This window comes from Oscarella lobularis, chromosome 16 (genome assembly GCF_947507565.1).
Source record: "Oscarella lobularis chromosome 16, ooOscLobu1.1, whole genome shotgun sequence".
In the NCBI taxonomy this organism is placed as follows: domain Eukaryota; kingdom Metazoa; phylum Porifera; class Homoscleromorpha; order Homosclerophorida; family Oscarellidae; genus Oscarella; species Oscarella lobularis.
Window position 1 is genome coordinate 1150370 of NC_089190.1, and position 20366 is coordinate 1170735.

A 20366-nucleotide genomic window follows, 5' to 3' on the forward strand; every position below is an offset into this window, starting at 1 on the left:
GCTACATCACGTGAGCCTATTTCGCACACAGAATGATCGTTCCGGTGATTGTTGCCGTCACGTCATCTCTTCTACATCTAACGCGGGCGTTCGGATGCAACGAGACGAACCCGCACGGGGTCGACAAGGCGGCGAGCAAAGCCGAGACGGTCGTGCGCGACATATCGAACCTTCTCAGCGCTAACAGAAGTCAGAACGCGACCTGCGACGTCACGCAGAACACCTACGATCCGAGTCTCTGCGTCGCCTTCGCCATATTCATCCTCCTCGGCATCATATTCGCCTTTGTCGGTACGCACGCGTGACGTCATTGAGAATCGCAGGGAAAAAAATCGTTTCCGGGTTTCTGTTTCAGGCTATCGATTTTTCCGACTGATACTGTTTCTTACCGCCTTCATAGGGGCGTTTTGCATCGTCTTTTACTTCGCCTACGGTCACCTGCCGTGCGATTGGCCACACCCAGCTCTCATTGCTCTCGGTTTGGGAGCGACAGCAGGTAATTATTATTAATGTTAATAATAATTTAGCAGTTACGCACTAATTTTCATTAGAAGTACAGCAATCTTATTATTTTTTTCTTGAGGTCTTATCCTTGGCACCTTTGCTGCCTGCTATTTGTATTTGGGCATATTCTTATGCGGCTTTGCACTGGGTGCTGTCGCTGCTCTCTCCTTTCTTGCGTACGTTCATATTAAGTACGTGGAAGAGCATTCGTGGCTGCCTATTGTTATAATCATTGGTCTGGGAATCATTGGGGGCATCATTGCTTTGTTGATACAGAGACCCCTTCTAATTATAGCCACATCGGTTATAGGTAAGGTACAGTAACATGGGATGGAGTTATATATTTCATTTTATGTTTTTCTTCAGGAAGCTATCTGATGATTATGGGCTTGGATTATTATGTTGAGAATGGGCAAGCGTTTGCCTATTCGTGGGAACTCGTCTCGGGTCATCCGCATTTTCCAAGTTGCGCTGCCACTTGGGTGATGCTCATTGCCGTGCCTGTGATTGCTCTGGTCGCTATTGTGATACAGTGGAAATGCACTGCCAAAGGAAAGGATCACAAGAAAGGTTAGTTGGAGCATCTTTAATTAATCGCTTCGTTCATCAACGTCTTTTAGTGATAAAGAAAAGTAGGAAAAAAGAATATATCGAAATGGATTCTGCAGGAAACGTGAGAACTGCTCTCACTCTACACATTGTATAAAAACCTTTTACTCGTGTCTTTAGAATGCATTGCTCTCCGATATGGATTGACGGTTGACTAGCTTCAGCGCTGATCTTGTACGTTGGGATTTATTAGTAGTGCATATTTTACTTGGCTCTATATGCATGTGCTGAGTGTAGGTGGTGCACAATGCTAAATAGGCACAGTTACCAACGTCAATTTTTTTACAAATTTTTGGTCATGACGTTGATATCACATGACGTTGACGTCCGGGTGACGACGCACTTGCCACTTGGAGGGATTTTGTCGCGAATCGCTCCTCACTCGAAAGTCGCGCGGCCGACTAGTTCGTTAGCGCGGCATTTTCCCGCCGAAGTTGTTCGCGCACAGATGGCGAAGAGTTCGACGGGCCCGCGCGCGGCAAGCAACCGATCGAGCGTGTCGTTATGTTGCATCCACTCTCCAGTAAGCAATCCCGCGTGGCATGCACTTGCGCTTTCTCGCATTCCATTCACTTGCAAATTTACTAGAAACCCATTGTAAGAAAGTGTCGCTCAACGACGCTGCGCTGTAAGACCACCGTGCGAGTGCACGCCCTTTCCTTCACGCGGCGGCGCAGTAGTAAAGTACGTACACCACATTCTTTCGCATTGTCATTCACGCTTTCTCTTCTCAATAAAGTGTCTCGAGACGTAGTCGGAAAAGCGCAATGGAAAATCACGCGTCGTTTTGCATCATAAGGTTTGGCCAGACCTCGATCGAGGGCCCTGAAGCGGTCTAGGCGTGCACTTAGGGGAAGGGAGCTCTCTGTTACGTGCATTGACGTGGATTGCATGTTGTGCCACTGCCCGCGCTTGGGGGCATAGACCGATTTCTGACCGAATCTAAACGTTAGGGGTCCGGTTTCTGACAGAGTAATCGAGGGCGGGTTGGGGCTCGCGAGTGAGGGCTGGTGGCATAGCAGCGCATGAAGCTCTTCAAATATTTTCGTGTACGTGACAGAGAGCGTAGTGGGACAACACAAGTTTTTAATGTACTTGCATTCTATGGAAGTGCATTTGTGCTCGTTTATTGCATGACTACGGTATAGTACGGGTCCACGCCTTGCATTAGGATTTAGGGCGGCTGTCAGTAGGTAGGGCGGTTCAGATAGTAGTAGGTTATAGCCCCCTTTCCCTGCGTGCATTAGCTGGCAGCCGCCAAACGGTTAGACCATTTGACTATTTCGATCGTTCAATTGATCAATGGATGTCCACGTAATCAGTTCGAGTTTCATAATCAGGTCAATAATGGATTTAAGGTAATTTAGGTGTTGTTCCGTTTGTATATTATAAAGCGTACCGAGTTACGACTTGAAAGCTTAGCACCAGAGCTTCGTCAGCCCTTCTATGTTAGTGATTGTGCAATTTCCATCACCTCTTTCAAGCATGACGCTATCAAACTATAGGCTCTAGCATTCTCAGTTATTGCCAACGTAAAGGCGAAACACCAGGTACAAAGTAGACAAACGTTCATATACATATATATGATGTTTGAAGAAAAATGTACGAAAAAACCGATCTATGTACTGAAAACTGTTGCGCAATCAAACGTGCTAACTAATGATTCAATGCATTCTTGGATCAGCGTCGTTTCTACATATACTTCGTCTTAGTGTGCTTATATACATGTAGTTATCATGTGGCCGTAGCATAAGAGTTTCATGACTCTTCAGGTGGTATTGTCTCCCTTCCGAATATTTCGTTTGCCGTTTCATTTGAATTCTCTTCTACTAGTGCTTGTCTAAGGCTCTTTATCGTAGCCTTTGAATGTCTCATTTCTTTCCACGTAATCAGCATTTGGTATGCCCTTTCTCGTGGATTTTTTTCGTCTACATTTATACATTGTAATGTTTCGTCTGAAAGACCGAGGTTTCTTCCTATGAACTTCCAATTCTCTGTTATCCTATTGGACAATGTTAGCAAATGGCTCTGAGGGACCGTACTGTCACCCGGCAACGGCGGCGTTATTCCTTCCGTCCGCTATTTTCAAAAAATCGTACAGAGCAAATTTTCTTTTTTACAGTATATCTTACTTGTCCAAAAAGCGTAGATATCGCGACTTTCGCCGTATGGGGGTTCTCCAAGCCTCGGCTTTGAAACGTCACGTCAATGTCACAGGGGTAACGACCAAACGCTTCCTCGGGCATTTTCCCTTCCTTTGGATACAAGTGCCACGTAGCCAAGTTGCTTCTTGTTCGCATCGTTTCGACTTCCGCATAATCTTTCTTCTAAAGGAAACATTTAATCGCACAAACAGAGAAGCGAATTAGAAACTCGGTTCTATACTTCGTACACCCACTTTACCCCACTCACTATCGCTCTGCTTTTGTGCTTCGCTGTCCAAGGCTCGTCTTCTTTAGCGGTTCCAATAATCATTCGAAATTCACCCTCTTTATGGCACAAAATCTCGCTATTGTGCAGCAGGCAAATTTGGTTTCCGGCCTGTTCTATCCAAAGCTCTCTCTAAAGACACGCTGTTGAAAATTCTCAAGGACAAAAGACGGCCGCATACAACCTCTTCGCGAAAGGTGGTGAGGCAGGGATTGCTGAGGAGATTAACTTCAACGGTTACAACATCTTCATGTCTTCTTCCCACAAACAGAAGTCTGTGAAACTTGTATTCAACACCCTTTTCTTGTTCTTTGGGCTTGTAGGTCGTGACGCACAAGTCACAACATTTTTTCATTTGCACGCTATTGTTTCTTCCAAAATCTCCAAGATGTATCCACTTGCCATCATTTGATTCACGCTTCCAGAGACTTGACTCAAGCGCTCTAGATTCGCAATTCATTCTAACGGTCACATGCGAATTGAAAGAAAGATTGTGAGGTGCAACGGTAATAATGTAGCCCGAGCTGCCAGTGTTTGATGGGCCGCTTCCGGGCTTTAGTGAGACGGCAATGCAACTTTCCTGGTCCAAACAGTAAGCAGGAAATTCGAATCTTAGATCTTGCATTGATATGTTGGCCTGGTTTCCGCCTACAGTCCAAAACATTGTCAAGAACGGATCAACGACTAAATCGCTTTCAGTTGGAGAAATAGATGGCTGTGACTCTTCAGTTATTGTATTCATTTTCTCCCTTCTGCTGAGTATTTTGTCTGCATTCAGACCCTCTTTGTATAATGCTTGTCTAAGGATCCTGACAGTGGCGTTTGAATCTTCACATCCTTGCCACGTCAGAAGCATTTGGTATGCCTTTTCTCGTGAAGTTTTATACGTTTCGTCTATCTTCGTTATAGTGTGGTCTTGAAGTTTAAGTCTTCTACCTATAAACTTCCAGTTATCTTCATTTAGTATTTTTAAAGTCAATGACGCCATTTGTCTTCTGTGGACCTTTTCATGAAGTCCAGATATATCCGTGCATGTATATATGACCTTGCTGCTGTCGTTTTCATCTGGTACGTTCTCGCCGGATTCTTCTTGTCTATTCACATCCCATTCGTCTAATATACTCAAAACGTTTTCCAAATTTTTTTTTCTTGCTGCCCTGACTAGAACGGTCACTGTTGCATTTGCGTTTTTAGCCCAGAAAGAAAGTGTATTTTCGCTTTTTAGCGGCGATCGCTTCAGGAGTTCTTTTGCCAAAGCGGCTTCTGCGGTAGAATCTTCTTTAAGGCAATCTTGCAACTTATGGCGAGCTTCAAAATTTAGATAAGTATAGTGATCAGGTGGCAGAGCACACAGGTCTGCAAGGCTTTCTTGCAGATCCTCTTTTTTGCGAAACGTTATTGAGTTTACTCTTCTTAATTTACGTCGGACGTTTTCGATATCGGCTTCTGAGTAAGCGTAAGGGTCGCTTTTCCCCTTCCTCAGCTCGACGGAGCTCAGATACCAAAAAGTAACCTTTGTGTTAGAACTACTTGATATTAGAACTTCTTTTACTTCTTTCACAAAACAATCTACGTGTTTTCGGCATTCGCCGTGGGAATCGTTTTCTCCCCGGAAAACGATATCAATAGCTCTTTCACTGTTGCTAAGAGTTAATATTCCTTCAATTGATTGGTTTTCAATTTTTCTCCTTACAAATAGTCCGTCTTTCCAAATTTCTGGATTGGTGTCATTGTAAAAAGTCATCATACGACACTGTATGAAAGCTACTGTTCCGGGCGGTATCAAATCGGTGCTTTCGGTGCATTGCAAGCGCCTACCGGCATATACAGTCATGCTCTCGTTAGCATCCCACGGCAATGAGCGCTCTTGTAGTACCGCGGGAATAATATAGGAGGTATTTGGGGATTCGTCCGATTTGCCGACTTGATAGCAAATTTGTAGATCACAAAGAAGTTCTATTGTCTCATTAATCTTGGAATCGTCCCATTTGTACTCCGGGGTTTTAAATCCCGCTAGAACTCTGCCGATCTTCTCTTTGCTTATGGCCGCTTCTGACGAAAACTCTTTCGAAGATGAAAGAAACGTAATGGCGTCAAACAGCCATAAAGGATCTACCACTACTTTGTTTTTAATTAAAAGAATCTACGTGACCAAACGTTTTCGTTAGAATAGTGGTAGGGCGAGTTTCGTTACTTACCGCTCCGAAATCCTGCAAATATTTGAAGAGGAGGTCTGGAAGCTCAGAGTCAGGCGGCAGATTGGGATAAACGCTGAACTCCATTAGATTCTTGAAGTCACTGTTGACCATATAGACAGCGTGTTCAACATGAGACACACCGATCTATATCAGAGCGTATTTCGGCCTACAGCGAAACGACTAATTGTTGTACAGTATCAGCTTACTTGATCAAGATCACATGGTATCATTTTTTTCTCCCTGAAAATGTCAACGGCATTACCATTTTGTGATTTAGCAACCGCTTTTCGAAGCTCGGGCAGGAACATATTTTCTGCCTTTTGAGCAAAAGAGGGAACGAATTCCCGGGTCTATGATAAAAACAAATAAATTAGCGTACTGAAGACTTGCCCAAAAGGTGCATAAAACTTGCTACTGTATTGCCAATATGCGTTAGCTACCAAAATTCTGCCTAAAGAACAAAATTTCGTTTATACCTTGAGACACTGTGGCTTTAGTTCGCTAATAGCCACTCGTAGACGACTTATCGTATCCTCTTCCTTTGAACTTGAGTTAATAACGAATGGCATTTGATGAACACGTATTCTATTTTTGAAAGTTTCCCGGAGACACTCCGCTATGCTCAGCAATTTTTCCTCTTCTTTGTCTGCACTTTGGTTTCTTTTCTGAGTTCCTTTGTGATTTCGGCTTCCGATGACAAGAAGATTAAGTTGTTTTGTGTCAGCAACCGTAAACGCAGCAAAAGACGCCCAGTAGAGACTAGACGACTTCATTTCATCGATAGTCTTCGTCACGTCAAGAACAAGGAGGAAAAGAGTCGATTCCGAAAGATAGTGACGATGAACTTTGTAACAAAATCGCGTTTGAGACAAGTCACGAACAACGATTTTGTCGTTTGTAGCAGTACTAACTGCGGGTAGATCTTTACTGGCCTTTTGCACAAGACGATCCAGCCTCCTTTCACCGCATTCGTCTCCAATAAAACAAATTTTCAATGCTTCCGGCTTTATTATGATTTCAGACCAGTACTTCGGGTCTTTACTATAATCAATCTAAATCGATTTCTCCAAAATATATTTAACGAAACCTAGAAGTCTCAACTGACCCAATAGCGTTGCAAAAATATTTTCCATCTTTGTGAGATATCAGGAACTTGATGTGGACGTAGGTTTTTCTGATCAACATCGGTAATAAAAAGGAATTATAAAGAATCTCATCATACGTCATCGCAGTCGTCCGTTAGATGAGGCGCACGGGCAAGTATAAGCTTGGCTAAACGTCTTGCAGGCGCAATTTCTGTTTGGAATAGAAATGAAAATTACCGGTATGTAGAACCGCAATACATACGCTTAGTAATGGATAAGCTGTCCTCTCTTTTGGTGAAAAATTTTCTTAATAATAGATGTAGAATATTGAATTCTCCCTATAATAGCAACGTTTTGCTTTTTCGTGGAACTGCACAGCAGTAATTGTTTTACTAAAACTAAAAAGCACTTCGTACAAAAGTACTGGTGCACGACTTCTTTAGACATCTACAGCATGCTCTAATAAACTCAGCGTTTAGTCTGAGATCCTATACATGTTTACATAGAAAGCCGACTCTATATAGACATTAGTGAGATGCGTCACGTTCACGAACCCTCAAGCTCCTGCACGGAGGGAACGTGCTTCTATAATATAGAAACTTACCATTTTAAAGTTCAATTCGCATCCGCTTTTCACTAGCATTTCCGCCACAGCCCAACTTTTTTTCTCAATTGCAATAAAAAGTGGGCGACGGTTGCTCTAAAAGAAAAACAGTGACAACCGTTCGAAAAAGCATTTGAGCGGACTTTGTCAGCGACGTTTGAATCGCCGCCCCAGCTTTGCACTAGGCACTCTGCAATCTCGTAATTATCTTTTTCGCAAGCGAAATGTAGTGCTGTTTGTCCCGACTGTACGGAAAAACACCAATGAACGCAGTCTTTCAATTTATTAATTTAGCGTCTTCACGTTATCTCTTTCTTCTAAAAGGTTGAGGTTCTTCTCGAGGAGGTAGTTCACTAAATCTCGATTGTCAATAAACCCTGTACAAGCAGCCATTAGAACCGTTTGCCCCTTTCAAAGAAAGAAACTTGAAAAAGGTTCTTTTCAAACTTGCCCTCTCTCACCTTGTCAGACTTTCTATCAATTTTTGCACCAGAGTCGATGAGAAACTCAGCGATGTCTTCCTGACCTCCTAAACACGCGTAAAATAGTGCATCTTGACCAAACTAGACGAGACGATCAGCAAAGAGCGGACAGGTAGAGACTCCTCAGATATACCTTGTCACGAACAGAAATTTCACATTTCTTTTTTACAAGGATCTTTACAAGGTCTAGCATTCCGCGCTCACACGCTATCATCAGAACAGTTTCCCCGACATCCTCAATAATACAGAAATTCTTAAAAGTTTCGTTTGTCCACGCTTCTTCAAATTCTCACCCCAACTGCTTCATTGACGTTTGCTCCAGAGTCAACAAGTGATAGGCAAATTGCCGAATATTTTACGTGATCTTCTGCCAAAGGCTCGTAATTTTTACATGCAGCTGTCAGAGCCCCACGCGCAAACTGAAAGTAGAGCAGATTCAGTGAAACATTAAAATCTCTCCAGTTTTCTCTACTTCGGATCGTGCCAATCTTTTTGTTACTAGGAGCCTTTGCACAACGCAAGATAGTCCATTCTCGCAGGCCAAGTAGAATGCATTGCGTATACGTGCACTTTGATCTTCATCGGAATGAGTGCTTTTCGCTTTTTTCTCCTAAAATATTAATTACTAATGAGTGATTTGTTAAACTTCTGTTTTCACCCGGCCACTTTAAACTAAAACTTTAGTAGTGTGTGAGCGTTAAAAGGATTAATGTAGGGACGAGATCTGTAGTCTCGCTGGCCAGCCCCTCCTCCTCCGTTAGTATCGCTACGGCGAGAGGGTCTGTTTTTGTGCTATGTAAATAAATAATCGAGTACTAGTAATAATCTAGGCCTTGGAAGTACTGTATCGGAAATTGTATTAACGGAGGGGGAGGGGTAGACCTCTTCGCTCGGGGAGGAAGAGGGTCTGGCCCCCAGACTAGGGCTGGCAGTAGCTAGACCCTTTCTCGCTCCCGGATGCTCCCGGGAGCGAGAAAGGGTCTGGGTTCTTAAGAGGCTAGGCTGGCAGCGAGACCAAAACCGAAGCAGAAGGTTGCAAAATACTGACTTGCACTTTCAAGTTTTTGACTTCAGCCCCGCGACGTATCAGGCAAAGGGCGATATCTTCTTTTTTATAAAGACAGGCATACTCAAGCAGATTCCACCCTAGAAATAACGGTTTGCAGTGTATGCACGGGCGCCGCATATACATATTAGGGCAGAATATATAGCCTACCTGTCTTTCTCCACCTAGAGTTGATTGCCTTGCGGCCGAGGTTGTCATCTTTTCCTAAGCGCTCCTCTATTGCGCGCTCGGTGCCATTTGGTGATGATATTATAGAAAACATTTCCTTTAGCAGGCTGTCCACGGACGACATACTGTAGTCGTAATAGCAGCGCTTTTCAAGTTTTTCTTTCAATACATCTAATTTAGTTCAGATTACAACCAGAATTCAGTGCATTTTACCAAAGTTCGCAATCGCGTGCGGAACGCCCTTGAAGTACACTGCGCATGACATCTACTTAACACCAACTCACGTGAGATCAAAGTTCCTTGAATTTGTAGAAGCTGTTTTGCGCATGCTTTGTTTAGGTTTTAGCTAAGGCGCATGCTCAAACTCGATCATTGCCGTTTTCGTCTCTCCGGGTGTTCTTCCGAGAGAATCGCCTTTTTTTTGATGCCGGAAGAAGTTTCTAACCAACATCTTCAATTTTCGCCAAGGTAGCACTAACGTGTCGTTGTCGCGACTCGTACCGAGTCTATCCGAATAATCTTCGAACGCATCTTTTCTGGGTCGATTTTTGGGTGAGGCTTCATTTTCGGCACACGATATTTCATTTTATGTTTTCCTTCAGGAATCTAAATGGGTTTGGATTATTATGTTGAGAATGGGCAAGCGTGGGAACTCGTCGCAGGTCATTCTCATTTTCCAATTGCAAGTTGCGCTGCCACTTAGGTGATGCCGTGCCTGTGATTGCTCTTGTCGCTATTGTGATACAGTGGAAATGCACTGCCAAAGGAGAGCCCGGCATCACAAGAAAGGTTAATTAGTCGGAGTATCTTTAGTGGCTTCGTTTATCAAAACGTCTTTTAGTGATTAGAAAAGTAGGAAGAGAGAATATATCGAAATGGATTCTGCAGGTAACGTGAGAACGGCACTCGCTCTACACATTGTAGAAAAACCATTTACTCGTGTCTTTAGAATTCATTGCTCTCCGATATGGATTGACAGCTGACTAGCTTCAGCGCTGATCTTGAACGTTGGGATTTATTATTAGTGTATTTTTACTTGATGCTGTACCAACTTGTAATCTGATATTGTACATTAACTGCATGTCATAAGCGTTCTGGGAAAGTTGGGAGATAGGCCCCTCTCCATATACTAAGTAGGCCTGATTAGTAGGAACATTTGGTGCAAATTGTCACTGACTAAAATAATGACGTCACATATGTGATGCCAACAGCTCACGCTAATACGCAGGCAAATAATTGACAAGGTTGTCTTGAAGCTCAGACGACAGCTCAGGATCAACGTTGATTGCCAAAAAAAGATTATATTTTTGAATACATTTGCAGTACACTGCGCTAACTTATTTTTTAGTAACTAGGAAAACTATAGTTTATGCTAGTGTTTCTTATCCCCGATCTCGGTGATTGGTTCTTGCAACTAAAGTTGCTATTGCATAAGTAAAAAAACGTATTTAATTGGGGTGGTTGTCTTTCTGCTGTGCAGAACGGTGTATAAATGCTACTTACATTACGATTACTTTACTCTTTTTTAAAAACGAGTAAAGACGAGTTCTATATTTTACGGACCCCTGAAGCATGCCCGACTGAAGGGCCGCCTGAAGGAAGTCTATGCCTGATCCGGGCGTCTGTGCCTGATTTCCATATAACTCGTGACTCGTGGGCCCAGCAATACGGCGATGTTGTGCGAACCTCCTAACCCACCCGAAATGCGATGTTCTCATGAAGTCGTATTGGTCAACGATCATGCTGTTCTCTTTGGTGGCTGGCACCCAGGAGAGAAATATTTTCCCCGTAATGAAATCTGGGTTCGGTCGCCTGAGGGGAACTGGACCCGTCACGTTACGGAAGGTCCAACGACTCCTCCTCCTTGCATTGGAGCACGGTGCGTAGTGATGGACAAGATGGTCTACTCATATGGGGGATTGGAAGAACGCGATTTGGCATCATATTATAGTGACAGTGGAATTGTTTACCGTCTCGATCTGACAAAGATGACATGGATCAAAGTCACCCTTATTGGGAAAACAAAGCCGCACGATCGCGCTTGGTGCTGTTTCTGTTCAATTGGATCTACAATGGTCATGTTTGGGGGCGTATTCAACAAAAACAAAAAGATCCTCCTACAGCCTGGGGCAACTCAGGATGGAATCGGCTGGAATAATGAAGTTTATGAATTTCAAATTGATAAAGAACATGAAAATGGTGAGAGTATATTTATTTTCGTTTCATATCAAGTGAAAAATGTAGGGATGTGGTTGGATTTGAAATTGAGTGGAACAAGACCAGAACCATTGGTTCGTCCTGCCCTGGCAGCTATAGACCAAAATCGAGCATTGCTTCTTGGAGTCAACATGAATGAGAAATTTCACTCTTTTGTGATGAATTTGAATTCAAAAGTAAATTTCTTATTAATTTTATATAATGATAATGGCAATAGTCAATTGGTTAGACCTGGGAGATCATTGATTTCTATATAAAGCCATCCGCTATAGAGGGTCATACAATATGTTCATTAGGAGTAGAAAACAAATCACTTTGTCTTCTCATTGGTGGTCGCACAGCCTACAGTGATGACTACCTTTACATTTTGGATTGTGACAATTTCAAAGCATATAAGGTTGTCACAACAACATTCTAGTCTAGCTTATTGATGATTTTTGGTTACTTTAGATGAGCGTTCCTCCAGGTTTGGAAAATATTTATATGCACACATCTCACTGTTTGCAGAGCAAAGGCAAGACTGCAGACGTCTTGATCTGTGGTGGAGTTGATTGGAAAGAGCCAAAAAAATTAAAGCCAATTTGCACTTTAATTGAGCTCGGTATTGCAGTTTGAAACATCATTTGTGTCGATTTTATCTCGCATTTATTTAGATTTATCAACTTGTATGATAGAACTTACTCATGATGAAGAAAAGAAGTGCGTCCTACATGTACATAAATTGGTAGTTGATATCAATTATCTTAGGGCTATTGCGAGTCATTGCGAAGAGCTAATGGTCCTAATGAGGTAGATCAAAGCGTGGGAGAAATTAGTCATTTAATTAATTGATTTTTTTGCGCAGACAAAAATTTGAACAAAAAATGGCTGAGGCTCAGTGCGGTTTTGACCAAGAGATGTACGTATGTTTTGGTCTGTGCGATTGTGATGTATGTATTGTAGGAGCCGCTATGAGGCATCTCTTCAGAAAATGAGAACGCGCTTCCTTGAAAGGGTCTTGATTAATCCAGATAAAATTCACCTAAAAGCTGACCAAATTCTTGGTTCAGGATCATTTGGAAGTAAACAATTACAATTGATTTCTCAAGTAATACTGTTTATTAAGGCGTTTCTGTGGGCAGTTGGTGTGGAATAACAGTGGCTGTTAAAATATTAAAGAATCTTGACGCCAATCATCACAACTTGGCACTGTTCCAACAAGAAGTTGTAGCATGCAGCCGGCTCCGTCATCCTAATATCATGACCATGTATGGTGCAGTGGTGGAGCACGGGTTTGCCGTCCAAATGGTTATGGAATTGTATGAGGGATCCGTCGATGAAGTCATCAAGGCTGCTCACAGTTCTGGGTACTATTTGACCCCTTACGAACAACTGTCTATTGCTACGGAGACGACGTCAGGGATCGCCTACCTTCAACAGATTCGTCCCGAACCATACGTTCACTGCGACATCCGTCCAACAAATGTTCTGGTAACAAGAGATATGAAGGTGAAAGTGGGCGACTTGGGAGCCGCTCGTCTCATAGAGAGTTCCCTCTCCGCTGGCGCCCTCAGTTTACCTTATCTAGCTCCAGAGCGGAGTAGACGTGCTGATGGCACTGCAGCCTCCAGCACATTGTCCAGCGACGTGTATAGCTTGGGTGTAACACTGATTGAAATTTTCACTGGCAAGTGTCCAATTCCAGAAGACAGGCTGACGCAACTGCAAGACATCGCTGATCTTAGATTACAAGAGCTTTGTAAATGCATGATTACAACTAACTCTGCCGATCGACCGTCAGCTCAAGAGTGCTTCGGCTATCTGAAAGATGTAGCCACGGATACTAGTATCCGTGGTGTAGCTTATAGTCTTTTGCCAGCAAAACGATTGGTAAAGGGAGGTTTCGAGAGAGATTCTCACAAAGTGGTACTTCTTAACGTTTTTATTTGCTAACTTTTTATGCTTTTTTTAGTCTTCTTGGTATTGTGCTTGCAGGTCGCAAAATTCCATGACGACTGTGGCACGTGACATATTACGTCACACTATGAAATGGCGAGTTAGTAACCAGTTATACGGGATGTGCAGTTGAGCCCCACCGCTGCTTCGAGTCTTCTCTGCAGTTTCTCCAGGCTTATTGGTCATCGCTTGCTATGGAACCCTTTTTCTCTAGCGGCATTCCTTCGTCTTTTGACGCGTGAGAACCCGAGACCCCTTCGGAGGTGTTTTTTCACACTGTAACAGTGTTCCTCCGTATGCCAATCTTCAATCGCTTTTTCCGATCTGCACGTTTTCTTCTCTAGCTATTTTTACGTGATGCCACTAGAGTCGGGATTAAAAAAACGGTAGGTAAGCACGCGTTTTCTTTGATGTCACGTGCTCGGGCTGCTTCTTTGCGTCTTTGACGCAATTTTTTCCAGCTATCAAACGGCGCTTTAGTATAACCGCACGGAGCCTCTAAAGGGGCCCCTGAGCCCCAGGCCAAGAATAAAGCCGCGAACTCTTAAAATTCCGTGCGATTGCAAGAACCGATTGGAGATAAGAAAAGCGTTAGCAGAACGGTAGCTTCCTGATTGGTAGGGAATGCATTAATTAATGATTAGTGGAAACAATATTATTTTACCGACTGTTCTCACTAATCTGATTCATTTAGTGAAAGGGAAGTCGCCGTATTATTACTTGCAGTTAGGAACTTAATTTTCCTAAGTTCTAATTTGACCATTTGCAGCGTTTTGCGCTCTGTTTGTCATGGTTCATGCTCAAACTAACATTGCAAACCACGTGTTCGAACGTAGATTTTTCAAACGCAGATAGCACATCTGCGTACTCTCACAGCATTTGAAATTTGGGTGAGGCTCCAGTTGCGGAACACGTCTCTCGGGGCTTCACCTTTGGTGCCCAATGCGTCTATACTCAAAGGTACTCCAATTCATTCCCCTCACATGAGTTGTTTTGTCGTGTAGTTGTTCTCTCAATCCGACGAGGCAGACGCAGCCATCCCTCTGGGCCGAGAGCGAAAAGCGGCCGCACCTCTGCCGGGGCGATAGAGCGGCCCTACTCTTGGTGGTATGAGTGATAACTACCATCCCCCACTTGGGCAAGACGCTGTGGGCAAAATCGCGGTCCTCCCGGGTCTTGGGTTAATGACTCCCCCCGTGCCCCGGTGGCGAGGGTACCCCCTTTGGGCCTTAAAGGGGTATACTGAAGGCCTCAACCTGCGGGATGAATGGGTGATCCCACCTCCTTGGGAGCTGGAGGTTAACTCGTCTAATGCGCTCTCCTCCTTGCGGCTTGGGTGAAAGTCGGCCCTGGATGACATGGGAGTATGTCACACCCCTTGGACCTGGGGGGAAGTTAGGTCCCTCTCACTCCGCTCAATCGGAGTGAGATGAGAAGAGGACAAGGAGCGCCTAAGAAGACGCCGATGGACAAGGAGTGCCGGATCCACCTTCTCCCTATGGGGGGCAAGGGCTTGCCTCCTCTATCTGGAGGAGGCGAGCAACTTGGGGAGGGGAGCATTGCTCCTCTCTCCCCGCATTAACGAAGAAACTCTTTTGTTCAATTTTTACATCCGGGACTTTATTGAATAAAATTTGCACATAGTCTTCCCTACAATTACTTCTAATGGCCCTATCTAGCGTGGATGCGACGAAACTTACAACTCTAGCGTGCTAGAGCATAAGTGACGCCGCAGAAACGGCTTAGTCTCAAGGCACACTATCCAGCTTTTACGTAGATAGCGCGGAAGAGACTAAGCCACGCGAGGCTCATGCACATGCATACAGCAAGAGCCCCTCGCGTAATTGTAATGTGCGCCTACAACTACGCAAGACTAAGCTAAATACAGTAAGAGTCATCTTCGTCTTCGTCATCTTCACGCTAACCGACGAGACTACTGTCCAACAGTTAGCATACGCTCTCCATCAATGTAGTAGTTCATGACGTTTAGTTGCCGCTTGGTGGACACACCCAAACAGAGGTTTGAAATGCTTTGACTTTCAGTCCAATCATCGCAGACATATATAATTCAACGCAGCCAATGGCACTGGGCATCAGCAGCAACGCTCCACATTCCCACTCCATCAGCCGTGCACGAGCTAAAAGTGCAACGGAATCAAGGAATGCCTAGAATGCCAATGGTGTCAGGTATCGCCTTCCTCAACGGAGTGCGAGTCACCACAGCACTACAGGGCACGAAAAACAAAGATCCGGTCCAGACAAAGCCGAACGGATCGAATTTTCGAAAATTCGATCCCGTGCACGACTCCACGTGCCACGTGCGATAGATAAAAATTGGGGGGCCCCACTACGCGACGAGAGCTAGTTTAACCGGTTAGCGCAGGCTATTGTGGGCAAAGCAAGTGAGGCAAAGACGCGAGGGGTCCCAATCGGTTGCGATACACCTACCAATCGAGTCCTTGGCCCTTCGCTCGGGTAAGTAGTCGCCGCTCCTTGAAAAGCGCTTTTTCTATTGCATTTCTCTTCACAACGGACCAAACAGAGCGAGTATAAGCGGCTTGAAAGCGTCGATGGTCGCCGAAAATCGGCGTGCTAATAGAGCATGCGTAACCTGCAATGTACATAGAATACATAAAGTTGTTTAAAATCGCATACCGTACCCCAATGTCTCAAACAGAAAATCCACAGCACGACAGACTAAAAGAAAAAATTAGCTAACAATAAAAGATAGACTGTAGTACTAAGAAATACCACTTTGTGAGTGCAACCAATCAGGCGAGAGCAAAGAAGAAATACGAAACACCAGCACTGTACACGTCGCTAGGTAACGTGATTAAAGTAGCAGTGCCGTCAGAACGCGGCGACATCCTTTCTGGAGCGAGATACTGAAGACTCAGCGGGCCACGGCCGATCGACAGAGAACTCCCTACTCCCTAACAATTCCTCCTCCACCTCCTTACATATCTGTCGTATACAATACGCACGTCACTAAAATCTAATACTGGTTATTTGACAGCAAATTCCTTTGAAAGTCTCGAACTGCTTCGAACTGTTGCGGCATCATCTTTACCTGAGGTCGCTTTGACACCATGAACTCCAACGCTTCGTCGGGGCTCATTCCTTTTTCCGCCACGAGGTAACAGGCGATGAGAACGGCACTACGTCCGCGGCCTGCTTTGCAATGAACGTAGGCCGTGCTTCCTCGATCTCCGCACTCCTTTATGAGACGCAGTGCCTCGTATATGTTCGATTGCGACGGCGACGAGAAGTATTCTTGCGTTTCGAATATCACTTGTTCGACGCCGACGTCGCCCCATTCCTAAGAGGAGAGAAGAGAGAGAGAGAGTGAGTGACATTGATGAGGACTCCGTGCGTTCTTGCCTCGCTTGTGGCTGCGAAGAAGCGCAGTTCGTAGCGTTCATTGAGACTGATCACTGTACGAACGTTTTCCTCGCTGACAAGCTAAGAAGACGAGCAGAATCTCGCAAGCGCAGTCGACGAAGCTGTCGTCTTACCTCCGCGACGTGCTTTCGCAGTGGAAGAGCTCCCAGAATGACTCGATCGTCGATGCGATCGTACCATCGACGGCTTGGCCCTTCTCGCACGACGTTCCACAAGAGCGAAGGGTAGAACAAGAAGCGAGGCACCAACCACATCTGGCTAATGAATCACGTGACAATTGAATCCTATTGTTTTTTAGAAATTTGAATTTATACTCATCTTTTACTTTTTTGCACTCAGCAGAGAGTTAAACGTTTTAAATACGAGGCTGGTAGAAGCAGACGTTCCCACCCAAACAACCGCTTGCCAACAACATGTGTACAGGAGAGCACCTGTTGTACGAAGAAAGAGTTCAAAAAAAAAGGAAAAAATCCTCGATGATCTCTTACCTGGTGCTTAGTACGGTATTTCTATGGCTAATCAAAGTTTTGACTTCAGAAAAGGGTCGTGCAATTTCCTGCAACATATATGTACGTTCTATAATAGATCTACAATAAAGTGTATGTTTTCTTGCTTGAGTCAAAACTGCACCAACGGCTTCACCGCAGGTATCATCACAGGCAAGAAGTCTCAGCCTGAATAACTACACCATTTAAGCTGGACGTTCCTTTGTATATTCACTTACCCAAAGGAAAATGGAGAAAACGCTATACGACCGTCATAACTGAAACACGGCTCTTTGATGTACTCCCGTTCTTTGTTTGGTTCCTAAGGTCCACTGTGTCAGTTTATGCGGTGTACTATAGTCGGCTATTTACCTCTACGTATCGACACAATTTTGGATTTCCATCTAGCGTGAGAGCATCGTCGAGAACGTACAAAGCTGACCACTAGAAAACCGAATAACGTAAATCCATTATCTTTATAACAATTCCTCGTACTTCTCGATCTCCAATACTTGAAGCAAATCGGGTCAATAGACATTCGCCTTTGGGATGCATTTGCAGTGAAGTGATAGCCAATGGGTTCATCTCTGGTAGCTGCAATTTATCAAAAAATCTTCGACATCAAAATCCTATAAGAACGTTTTCTACTTACTACGTCATAGCAAAATTTAAGCTTATTCTTTTCCCTAGTAAAGTGTTCGTCATTCAAGTAGGAGAAATCTCTAAAAATTTCAATTATGAAGGACCCTTTGAGTGAAAAATCCGCACGTACTCTTTACGATGGCTAAACCAGCACTGATCCATGCTAAAATCACAGAAGTCTCTCTAGTATAGGAACAACATTTCAAAACAATGAGCTTGAAAAGACTTCAAACGTCCTACTTCTAAAGACTGAAGATCCAAATTCTGTATAACAGCCAGCATTCCAATCGTTGAACTTACAACCTTAAGAAAAAAACACTAGGCTCATGCCGTCTTAGAGAACTTATATAAAACTATAACCAGTTGAGCGCTGTCAGGAGACAAGACAATTCGGGCAATAAATCTTACACTCATCACCTATAGTAGAGCAAAGTGAGATTAATTAAAGAGATATTATGAGTGCCAATAAAGATCTATATTTCAGTGGTGCACTCGCGTTCTCCGCCTACAAGGCTTACCACTCTGCCTTGCACTGCTCCTGAAGAGAACTCGTTCAAATCCCAAAGCCTTAGAAATAACAGCTTTTCTCTGAAAGGATACGGTGTCGATTCTTTTCACCTTATGGTGTCATCGAACCCTGCCGTGATCACGAGACGAGTCTTGTAGCAGTATTCTATACTCTTAACCCAGTCTCTAGAAACAAGAGTTCAAAAAAAAGAGTCCAGTATAAAGGTTGATGCTACCTGTGTCCAACGAGACTGTACGCTTTCTGATCAAGTTTCCTCAGGTCCCACACCCCAACAGTCGTATCATCTAACCGCGAAAAAAATCTTATCTAGAACAGTTTACATATCTTGACCTACCGGAACACGAAAGAAATATTCTCGAATCTAGAAATCTAGCACCAACAATACTCACAAACCAGAAAACCAATAGGTAAATATTTCACCGTATGCAGTTGACGCAGTCGGCGTGGGCACCGGTGATCGTCTTGATTTTCTGATGCGAATAAGGATCAAAAGAGAGTATCGAATTTTTTTCACAGGCAGCAACGAGAACGTCCCTATGAGAAGAATCGGTCTCAACATCGCCCAACGACCCGTGTCTCTGCTACTAAAAAACCCGGTCGGAGAAAAAGCCAAGCCAAAAACGCTTCCATGTGCGGACTCTTCCCCTGGTTCGATATCCAACGACTTGGTGGAGGCAAAAGCGCGATAGAGTCCATTAATCTGAAGAGTCCATCTTAGACATGTGTAAGCTGAACAGAAGATTCAATAGAGACTTCCGATTGCAGACTGAAGGGAGAGCCATAGCGTCGACACTCAATTCTCTGGTGGAGACTTCCCATCGATAACCAAGCCTCTAAATCGATAGGCTAAAGTAGATATGCCTAGGGTTAGATACATCGAAGCTAAATCTAAGACTGAGGCTGCGTCTACGCGGCTGTCGCGAGTTCAACTCGCATTTGCCGCGAGTTCGTACGCCTATCTTACCTTCGTGCGGTAGTTTTGGTATGGTATCTTTGCGTCGAGCTCTGTTCTGCTCGATTTCGTGCACGAGACGACGGATTCTGGCCGATTTCTGTGCAAAGACTTCCCTGTGGAATCACGTGACGATGTATCGCCTATGATATAAGATCAGGGTGTATTCATATTCATATTGAGTTAGAGCGGATCTCCGAACTGCGAGATTGAAAAAATCAAATCAAAGAAAAAACGCCCTCTTCTGGCAAACACGAAGAAAGGCAACATATTGCATCTCACAAACACGGAAGTAATCCTTCAAAACTTAGGAGAGCTAACACTGACCGCAAAGAACTAGGTATCGCTGCGATTCGATGACTGCTCGGGCTTCTGCTGTCCTCCTCCTCCTCCCTCCGACACAATCTCGGCATTACGACTACCAGTGGTACTCGCCGTCCCTACAAATTCCCTAGGGGCCCCCTGAGTCTGGCCCAACATCGCGGCCCTGCCGTACTCGAGCAGCCGTTGCTCCCTTAGTACGATTTCTCGACTGCGTTCGGCAATCGATCGGGGACGGCGCCTCGTCACGCCGAACGCGCGTTCGGCGAAGATGGAGGCTCGCGTGAGGGCTTGAAGTCGAAGGCGTGCGAGGACGCGTGATCGATCGTGCGGTGCTTCGGGGTCGATGCCGCGACGTCGGATATGACTTTGAGAGTCCCTGTAACCCATGGAAATTAACGGAGAATGCGAAGCACGAGGCACATGCGCAGCAAAGGTGTAAATTAGGTACCAGACTTATGGGATTCATAAAACCAAAAATTCGTTGTGAGCGTAGAAGATAGAAATCCAGCACCAACGACACTAGAGTGATAAGCCACAAGCCAAAATGTAAATGCCACCGTATGCAGTTGACATTTTCTGACGCGAGTAAGAATTTTGCAAAAGGGAGCATCGAATTTTATGAGAACGTCCCTATGAATAAAGAGTGCTTTGCGGCGAAAACGCAAACCCAAGCGCGATAGAATCGATTAATTAATTATACTGTATTATCTTGGCATGAGCTGAAATATTCAAAG

At 44.3% G+C, this 20366-nt stretch overlaps 5 protein-coding genes across 9 annotated transcripts; 2 read left to right on the forward strand and 3 right to left on the reverse strand.

The window, feature by feature from the left end:
- LOC136196685 (transmembrane protein 198-B-like) lies at positions 1-1402 on the forward strand. The gene is made up of 6 exons (XM_065986278.1): positions 1-291; positions 356-496; positions 584-814; positions 871-1074; positions 1125-1177; positions 1234-1402. Exons 1-6 carry the CDS (start codon positions 33-35, stop codon positions 1258-1260), a joined length of 915 nt encoding a protein of 304 aa, XP_065842350.1. The 5' UTR covers positions 1-32; the 3' UTR covers positions 1261-1402.
- Positions 1403-2666: 1264 nt separating this feature from the next.
- LOC136196677 (uncharacterized) lies at positions 2667-9393 on the reverse strand. Its single transcript, XM_065986270.1, has 20 exons — positions 9360-9393; positions 9129-9305; positions 8961-9058; positions 8385-8522; positions 8206-8331; positions 8046-8147; positions 7892-7993; positions 7734-7838; positions 7574-7675; positions 7431-7526; positions 7089-7164; positions 6964-7037; positions 6847-6915; positions 6218-6793; positions 5948-6091; positions 5742-5885; positions 3728-5686; positions 3526-3675; positions 3246-3440; positions 2667-3192 (listed from the first exon to the last, which is right to left on the reverse strand). The coding sequence occupies exons 2-20, from the start codon at positions 9268-9270 to the stop codon at positions 2872-2874; spliced, it is 4719 nt and encodes a 1572-aa protein (XP_065842342.1). The 5' UTR covers positions 9271-9305; positions 9360-9393; the 3' UTR covers positions 2667-2871.
- Positions 9394-10807: 1414 nt separating this feature from the next.
- Positions 10808-13384, forward strand: LOC136197028 (uncharacterized). 2 transcript variants are annotated; one of them, XM_065986713.1, is made up of 10 exons: positions 10808-11025; positions 11098-11345; positions 11391-11539; positions 11593-11760; positions 11814-11964; positions 12017-12062; positions 12111-12152; positions 12208-12261; positions 12306-12424; positions 12469-13384. In XM_065986713.1, the coding sequence occupies exons 1-10, from the start codon at positions 10820-10822 to the stop codon at positions 13293-13295; spliced, it is 2010 nt and encodes a 669-aa protein (XP_065842785.1). In that variant the 5' UTR covers positions 10808-10819; the 3' UTR covers positions 13296-13384. The 2 variants fall into 2 exon arrangements, with proteins under 2 accessions (XP_065842785.1, XP_065842784.1); XM_065986712.1 differs by having other exon boundaries at positions 10808-11345; positions 12469-13383.
- A 1513-nt stretch (positions 13385-14897) lies between these two features.
- Positions 14898-16965, reverse strand: LOC136196536 (phosphatidylglycerophosphatase and protein-tyrosine phosphatase 1-like). Its single transcript, XM_065986101.1, has 6 exons — positions 16814-16965; positions 16680-16760; positions 16050-16617; positions 15959-15995; positions 15747-15909; positions 14898-15436 (listed from the first exon to the last, which is right to left on the reverse strand). The coding sequence occupies exons 1-3, from the start codon at positions 16952-16954 to the stop codon at positions 16294-16296; spliced, it is 546 nt and encodes a 181-aa protein (XP_065842173.1). The 5' UTR covers positions 16955-16965; the 3' UTR covers positions 14898-15436; positions 15747-15909; positions 15959-15995; positions 16050-16293.
- A 1-nt stretch (position 16966) lies between these two features.
- LOC136196534 (DDB1- and CUL4-associated factor 10-like) lies at positions 16967-20016 on the reverse strand. 4 transcript variants are annotated; one of them, XM_065986100.1, is made up of 20 exons: positions 19805-20016; positions 19636-19759; positions 19321-19451; positions 19110-19202; positions 18950-19056; positions 18777-18890; positions 18691-18725; positions 18571-18640; positions 18446-18520; positions 18346-18394; positions 18188-18244; positions 18068-18130; positions 17958-18010; positions 17838-17907; positions 17681-17779; positions 17558-17629; positions 17425-17507; positions 17314-17374; positions 17189-17256; positions 16967-17131 (listed from the first exon to the last, which is right to left on the reverse strand). In XM_065986100.1, exons 4-20 carry the CDS (start codon positions 19173-19175, stop codon positions 17056-17058), a joined length of 1218 nt encoding a protein of 405 aa, XP_065842172.1. In that variant the 5' UTR covers positions 19176-19202; positions 19321-19451; positions 19636-19759; positions 19805-20016; the 3' UTR covers positions 16967-17055. The 4 variants fall into 4 exon arrangements, with proteins under 4 accessions (XP_065842172.1, XP_065842171.1, XP_065842169.1 ...); XM_065986099.1 differs by having other exon boundaries at positions 19110-19189; positions 19636-20016; XM_065986097.1 differs by having other exon boundaries at positions 19636-20016.
- Between the last annotated feature and the right edge of the window lie 350 nt (positions 20017-20366).

Bases quoted from the DNA above. Each gene is read 5' to 3' on its own strand.
- LOC136196685 (XM_065986278.1), top strand. From the start codon at position 33: ATGATCGTTCCGGTGATTGTTGCCGTCACGTCATCTCTTCTACATCTA. The intron at 292-355 runs GTACGCACGCGT...TTTCTGTTTCAG, and splicing joins CATCATATTCGCCTTTGTCG to GCTATCGATTTTTCCGACTG. The intron at 1,178-1,233 runs GTGAGAACTGCT...TCGTGTCTTTAG, and splicing joins AAATGGATTCTGCAGGAAAC to AATGCATTGCTCTCCGATAT.
- LOC136196677 (XM_065986270.1), bottom strand. From the start codon at position 9,270: ATGTCGTCCGTGGACAGCCTGCTAAAGGAAATGTTTTCTATAATATCA. The intron at 5,886-5,947 runs GTAAGCTGATAC...GCTCTGATATAG, and splicing joins TACCATGTGATCTTGATCAA to ATCGGTGTGTCTCATGTTGA. The intron at 3,676-3,727 runs GTTGTATGCGGC...GCGTGTCTTTAG, and splicing joins TCACCACCTTTCGCGAAGAG to AGAGAGCTTTGGATAGAACA.
- LOC136197028 (XM_065986712.1), top strand. From the start codon at position 10,820: ATGTTGTGCGAACCTCCTAACCCACCCGAAATGCGATGTTCTCATGAA. The intron at 11,346-11,390 runs GTGAGAGTATAT...TGAAAAATGTAG, and splicing joins TGATAAAGAACATGAAAATG to GGATGTGGTTGGATTTGAAA. The intron at 12,153-12,207 runs GTAGATCAAAGC...TTTTTTGCGCAG, and splicing joins GAGCTAATGGTCCTAATGAG to ACAAAAATTTGAACAAAAAA.
- LOC136196536 (XM_065986101.1), bottom strand. From the start codon at position 16,954: ATGTGGTTGGTGCCTCGCTTCTTGTTCTACCCTTCGCTCTTGTGGAAC. The intron at 16,761-16,813 runs GTAAGACGACAG...TCGTCTTCTTAG, and splicing joins TGCGAAAGCACGTCGCGGAG to CTTGTCAGCGAGGAAAACGT. The intron at 16,618-16,679 runs GCAAGAACGCAC...CTCTCCTCTTAG, and splicing joins TCTTCGCAGCCACAAGCGAG to GAATGGGGCGACGTCGGCGT.
- LOC136196534 (XM_065986100.1), bottom strand. From the start codon at position 19,175: ATGGGAAGTCTCCACCAGAGAATTGAGTGTCGACGCTATGGCTCTCCC. The intron at 18,395-18,445 runs GTGAAAAGAATC...GTTATTTCTAAG, and splicing joins GGGTTCGATGACACCATAAG to GCTTTGGGATTTGAACGAGT. The intron at 18,011-18,067 runs GTAGGACGTTTG...TTCCTATACTAG, and splicing joins TGGATCTTCAGTCTTTAGAA to AGAGACTTCTGTGATTTTAG.